This window comes from Glycine max, chromosome 15 (assembly GCF_000004515.6).
Source record: "Glycine max cultivar Williams 82 chromosome 15, Glycine_max_v4.0, whole genome shotgun sequence".
Lineage (NCBI taxonomy): Eukaryota > Viridiplantae > Streptophyta > Magnoliopsida > Fabales > Fabaceae > Glycine > Glycine max.
Genome location: NC_038251.2, coordinates 51,439,328 through 51,446,095, shown reverse-complemented (window position 1 = coordinate 51,446,095; position 6,768 = coordinate 51,439,328). Strand labels below are relative to the sequence as shown.

The window sequence follows — 6,768 nt, the reverse complement described above, 5'->3', positions numbered from 1 at the left end:
TACCCAAATTTCTCATTCTCAACCTAAGTCTTGGGGTAAATAGAAAAGTTATAGGTAATCTTCTTACCTTTTGAATGAGACAAGAATCAATGCAGTTGAATTAGTATATATAACTCTAGATATCATATTTTGACCTACCACGGTCGTAGACAAGTAATGCAAAATGAGGGAGATAACATGCAAGAAACTTAAGAAATGAGATGTATATCATAATATTAATTAGATAATTGTTGAAAAGGTGTAAATAGTAGAGAATTAGTATGAGTTGGTTAGTGTATGACTTAGTCAAATCGTTAAAGGATAAATCCTTTCGAAGGGGAGAAGTTGGATGAGGTCCCAACTTGTCGGCTCGTGGTGTTGTTAAAGCTTGTGAATGAATGAGTTGTTGGATTGTATTGTTGTTAAACCTTGTGAATGAATGAGATGACCCTAATGAATGTTATTTTGTCACAATGAATCATTCATTGAGATTGGTTGTTGTTGATGGAACTTAAGACCTTAAGGCATGTAAATTGGAAGATTAAACAGGAACTGAGGCTTAGATGGATCTCTAGTCTAGTGTTGGAAATATTGATATGGATGTGTTGCACATGCATTTATGCATGAATTGATTCCGTAGTTGTAGTTGTGTTATAAGTGGGCACGTAAATTAAAAGATTAACTAGAGTTAAGCCTTAGATAGATCCCCAACCATTTGTTGAAAATGGTGGGGTTGAGAAATTGAAAAGGGTCGAGGCTTAACAAAAAAAATTCTTATTTTATAAGAAACAAAATGCTATTTAAGCCTAAAAGAATTTACCAAAATCATTATAGCTTAACTGACCAGCCATACCCAAGTGCCACGCTAAATTGTTGAGATCCTATATTCTTATTTCTGATCTTAGTTAAGCCGCACTTCAACCTTCGATGTCTTCTGTAATTTTATCTAAGCATCCAAAAATAACTCATTTCCAGCCATGTGAATATACAAATAAAACTCAAATTTAACCAAACCATTGAGGACCATATACCAAATCACTATAGCTTTGGAAATTAACACGAAAATTAGCCGCTAAGAAAACCAAACTTAACCAACAAAGTAAACTCATTTGGAAATGAACATTGTTCAAGAACAATTAGATCAAAGCTCAATGCAACACCAAGGATGCCACAAAACCCTCTTATTTTGAAACCTATCCTATATTAAGCCTCTACAGGAGCAAGAGCTCGCAGCTCTCATTGTACCTTAATCCACTGTTGGCTGAAACCCAACCATAATAATAATATAAAGCACAAACTTCAAAGGAACGAATGATTTTTGCTCAAGCATCATCAAGAGCAAGGACACCAGGGAGTTGCTTTCCCTCAAGAAGCTCTAAGCTGGCACCACCACCAGTGGAGATGTGGCTCATCTTGTCTGCAAGTCCAACCTTCTCCACAGCGGCAACGGAGTCACCTCCTCCAATGATGGTTGTCACTCCCTTCCCACTCAGCTCTGCCAGTTTCTTGGCTATAGCCTGTGCACAAAAAGGGTAGAGTCTTCAGTTACTAGTGATCAAGTACATCAAATTTTATAGAAGTTTCAAGTATCAGATTTTAAAGCATCAAAGAGCTTTTCATTAGTGCATGTAATGCTCTGAAGTTTTACAGTTGCACATCTATCAAAGAGCTTCTCAGAGTTTAACATATGCATGATATAGTTTCAGATAAATGCATATCTTTTTCTAAAACAGATGTAGTATATTATATTATACTAATACCACTATGGCAGTATCATTTTCTAACCTACAACAGAAGCATGAAATAAGTAAAAGAAAATAGATAAAAATTGTCGTCCTATGTTAGTCCCAGCATGAAACTTCCCATTGTAGATTGTCAAAGACTCTAATGCATTTCTCTCACATTGGGCAAATTAAAAGGAAGATAACTGATTTTCAATTGTAAATAAATTTTGTTTAACTTTTTTTTCACAGTTTGATCCATGAATAATGGCCCAAATCTGAAGACTTGAGTACAAGTGATGTAACCAGGCTTATAAAGAAGAATCCAATATTTGGACTGGAAGTACTTTACAGTGAGACAGTCTTGCAAAATCTTTCAAAAGCAATGGATGATTTATTATTTTATTATTCTTACCTCTGTTCCTGTGGCAAACTTATCAAACTCAAAAACACCCATTGGTCCATTCCAAATAATGGTCTGAGTCGTATCCAATGCTTCACCAAATGTCTTGATGGAATCAGGACCAATATCCAACCCCATCCACCCATCTGGGATGCTTGATGCCGGCACAGTCTGAAAACATATAAACAAAGGTTCAAGTATATATCTCAACCATTTGAAACACTACTATTGAGGACAGGATCATAAAGCTATTGAAAGTGTCATGTTAATATTTCCTTCATTAAAAAATGCAAAATAATTAACAATGCATCCATAGAATGACAAATAGTATGTTTGCGGTGCATTAAAAGTGATTAACTTTCCACATTCAAAGTAACTCCAATCTGCTTTCGGATTTTCATATAAAATACACAACTTTTTGTATACTCACCGCAGAACCAAACATTCCATAAACCCAACTCTAATGAAAAGCAGTACCTTGCTGTTAGCATCAGCAGCAAACTTGTCTGCTATGACAACATCAGTTGGAAGCAACAAAGAAACCCCTTTAGCCTTGGCCTTTTCAAGAAGTGTAGTTGCAAGGCTAAGCTTGTCTTCCTCCACAAGAGATGACCCAACTGAATAACCCTGAGCCTTGTAAAAGGTAAAGATCATTCCTCCACCAAGCAAGAGAACATTAACTTTCTCCAACAAGGATTCAATAACTCCAATCTTGGAAGACACCTTCGATCCACCGACAATAGCAGCAAATGGTCTCTTGGGGTTTGACACAGCCCCAACTAGATAATCAAGCTCCTGAAACAATTAAAAATACATCAGATCAATCAACTGTATAAATTACATAATTACCCAATATATATATAATGAAGCTAACAATTACTTCCTACAAACCTTCTGCATTAGGAATCCTGCAACAGAGGGCTTCAAGTATTTGGCAACTCCTTCTGTAGAAGCATGAGCTCTGTGGGCAGTGCCAAATGCATCATTCACATAGAGATCAGCTAGAGAAGCCAACTTCTTTGCAAATTCAGGATCATTCTTCTCTTCCTCCTTGTAGAACCTCACATTCTCTAGAAGCAAAACACCACCTTCTGGAAGTTGTGTAACCAACTTTTCAACTTCCTCCCCAATAGAGTCATTGGCCATCGTAACCTGTAATCAAGAGAAAATGACACAGTGAATAAGCAGAAAATCAAGCAAACGAAAAGGGGGTGGAAGGAATGCCAAAACAAAACAAAATGGAGCAGCTTAGAAGGCACACCTCAATTCCAAGAAGTTGAGACAGCCTTGGCACAAGAGGCTTCAAACTGTATTTAGGTGTTACACCTTTTGGACGTCCCTGAAAACAGCATAGTCAAGGCAAAATCACTTTTCAAGTCACTACTACTCACCACACTTTTCTGACATTCATGGTCTTAATAGAATAATAGTAACTCCTCTACTAATACACCCAAAAGAAAAGGTTAAAAAAAAATAAAAGAATGACAACCCAACAACTATATTAGTTAGAAAACATTCCATTTAACTTGCTATTTTTTACAGATCTCATTAAAGCAAACTGAACCAATCACAGTAAACCCAATTTCAATAGAAAGGCATGTCACCCCAACTGGGATCAACAAAAATCAAACTCAAAACCATAAAAGGAGATCCTTTCATCCCAATAGAGACAAATGGACAAAATAATTATAGTAGTAATAACAATCGTTATGTGTAACTATTAATTTTCCTTTTCTCCTATTTCAGTTTCAAATCCTGAAAAGATAAAAATGTTACAGTGAAAGACATCGTTTTCTCAGTTTCTATTAATAAAACACACATACAGATACACAATACCCAATCTAACAAAATCCCACAAAAGTAACATAACATCAAATTCAACCAAACAAAAACCTAGACTCCAAATTATTCCTAGACTAAAACAAAACACACCCAAACACCTATCAATAAAACAAACATACACATAGCCAAAACCCAATCCAATGCAAACCCACAATAGTAGCACAACTTCAAACCCAACCAAAAACCAAACCCAGATTCCAAATAATTGTTAAACTAAAATAAAACATACCCAGATACCTAAAAAACATGAAAATGGTTTATAAACAGCATACCAAATGGCTAGAAAGGATCACTTTAGCACCATAACCAGTCAAGTACTTGATGGTGGGAACAGCAGCACGGACTCTAGTGTCATCGGTGATGTTAAGGTTGTCATCCAAAGGCACGTTCAGATCGACCCTCACGAATACCCTCTTCCCCTTCAAATCACCCTCCTTCAACGTTCCCACGCTCCTCTTAGTCGCCATTTATTCGCAAACCTGCGCAAACCCAAATCCAAAAACGAGAAAGGGATCAGGACCCAGATGAGGAAACGCAGAAAAGATTCAAACTTTGGAGGCGACACTCACAACAACGCAAACGGGTTTGGTGGAAATATCGGTGTAGTGTGGCAACTAGCAAGAGATCAGGTTCGGGGAGTGAAGAAACGTTCTAGAAAGATTTATAGAGAGAGGTTTGTGGTACTCGTGTGTACGACACGTGTGAGGGGGGTTTTGTGTTATTATTAATTACTCTGTTTGGGGAACCTTTTTTCTCTGGGTGGCACGGTGGGCGCAGTGGAACTGAATCTGTGGACCTGAAGTTGAGAGTTACTTGCTAGCAAACATGGCAGTATTGTTAGCCCAACGTTTTTTGCCCCTTTTTGGGTCCATTGTTGATGAATTTGACACTCCCAATTAAGAGTGCATCTTAAAAAATCATTAATTAAAATTTTAATAGTTTTAATATTTCAGGTGAAACTATTCTCTTTTAATTTATAATTTATAATAATTATAAATCTTAGTCCTATACAAATTTTTATAGCAATTTATCACTTTTAGAAAGTTTTTGTAGAAATTTAGCGGAAAATCTTTTAAGATATTAGTGTTAAGAATAAAAACTTAATTTTTAGGTTTAAATGTAATTTTAGTAATCATATTTCTTAAAATTTATAATTTTAATCCTTTTATTTTAAGTCTTATATTTTTTGTGAAATATATGATTTTGATCCTTTTATTAAATTCGAATAAGCTGATATGACTGTATTTAGTGGTATAACACAATTATTTTATGTTATAATCAATATTAATCTCTTAACAATTAATGTTAATAAAAACTTATTGATATAAAATATAGTAATGTAACTTAATAAACATCTAAAAATAAATCAAATGATATAGAAGTTGTCTTTTATAAATAATCTAACAAGTATCAACTATTAAACTTCTAATCAAAATATTAATTTAGTAACTATTAAAAAAATTCTCTTTTAGTTTTTTAATTAATCCCATCAAGACACAGTTAATATTTGTATAATCTTTATTAGAGACTATGAATACATATATAATGTAAGTATTTATCTCTTAATATAATTTATTTCATATTTAAAGCCAACCAAATCAAATTTTGAATCACTTCAATAATTTAGTAACTTGTGACAATGATTGTTATTTTTAAGCCAATTTAACTGAATACTTTTCTTATAAAACAAATCCCGTGAATACTTGTATCTAAAACAATTGATGAATAACTAGGAGGGCAAGCGTAAAAAGCATGCAACGTACATAAAGGGAATTTTCGTAAATATTAAGAGTGAACGAGTCATTAGACACAGTAAAATAAACTAATTTTAGGTAAAATTTAATTGTCATGTTAAAAATTTAAATCCTGAAATTATTATTCTAGATAGGGTTTCACTTAAATTATTCATTATTCAAAATTAATCTCATAACATATTTAGTTGGGTTTAAATTTTAAAATATTCATTTATATTTTATAATTTCCTCAAAAAATTAAAATGATGATTTTTTTTAAAATAAATTGAATCAAATATGCAGTTAATTCAAATATATTTTTAGAGACCCTGATTAAAAAAACATTATATGAAAAAAACCGACAGGGACAAACTGTGGAAATTCACAAAGGGATATTCCCTTCAGCATCTTTCTCTGTATTCTTCTACCGTTCTACGTTGAACTTCGAAGTTAACAAAAAAGAAAATATAGTGCTTGTGATTAGCTGTTTTAATCTAAACGCAATTGGGTGAAGACTGTAATACTTTCGTTATGACTCATGTTTCATGTTTCATGACGCATGATCCTTAATATAATTTCTGTCGGTTTCTTAAAGGAGAAAATTTTAGGAGCTGGATATGATTATCATAGGTGTACATGCAGGCGGATTTAAAATATTTGGGATATAAAAAAAAAATAGAAGTTAACTAAAACTTGTTAGTTGAAAACTAAAAATTGTTAACTTGCTAATTTTTATATTAGGAGTGTTTGATAAAATTAAGGCTGCAATTTTGGTCTCCTGATTTGGTAGATCAGCAATTTTTATCCCCTAGTTTTTAATTAATGGTAAAATTGAGTCCCTGGTATCACTAATTTGTGATTTTGGAATTTTTGTCTATTTGCAATCATTGACCTTACCCTCCAAAAGTTGACCACGTAATTTTTTAGTACCACACTTATGTGTTTGTTATTAGTGAATAATTGTGATTAGAATGTTAATTAAGTTTATTTTTTAAATAATGAAAAACCAGAAATGATGTTGCAGAGGTCCTTTCCGTTGTTGCAAACCCTAATTTCTTCACCGTTACTACCCACAACCCACACCTCCATT

At 33.5% G+C, this 6,768-nt stretch overlaps 1 protein-coding gene across 1 annotated transcript; it reads right to left on the bottom strand.

Moving 5' to 3' along the window:
- Positions 1 to 1,066: 1,066 nt before the first annotated feature.
- LOC100802480 (phosphoglycerate kinase, cytosolic) lies at positions 1,067 to 4,752 on the bottom strand. The gene is made up of 7 exons (XM_003546773.5): positions 4,515 to 4,752; positions 4,218 to 4,424; positions 3,365 to 3,442; positions 2,995 to 3,255; positions 2,581 to 2,898; positions 2,116 to 2,274; positions 1,067 to 1,496 (listed from the first exon to the last, which is right to left on the bottom strand). The coding sequence occupies exons 2-7, from the start codon at positions 4,410 to 4,412 to the stop codon at positions 1,302 to 1,304; spliced, it is 1,206 nt and encodes a 401-aa protein (XP_003546821.1). The 5' UTR covers positions 4,413 to 4,424; positions 4,515 to 4,752; the 3' UTR covers positions 1,067 to 1,301.
- Positions 4,753 to 6,768: the final 2,016 nt, after the last annotated feature.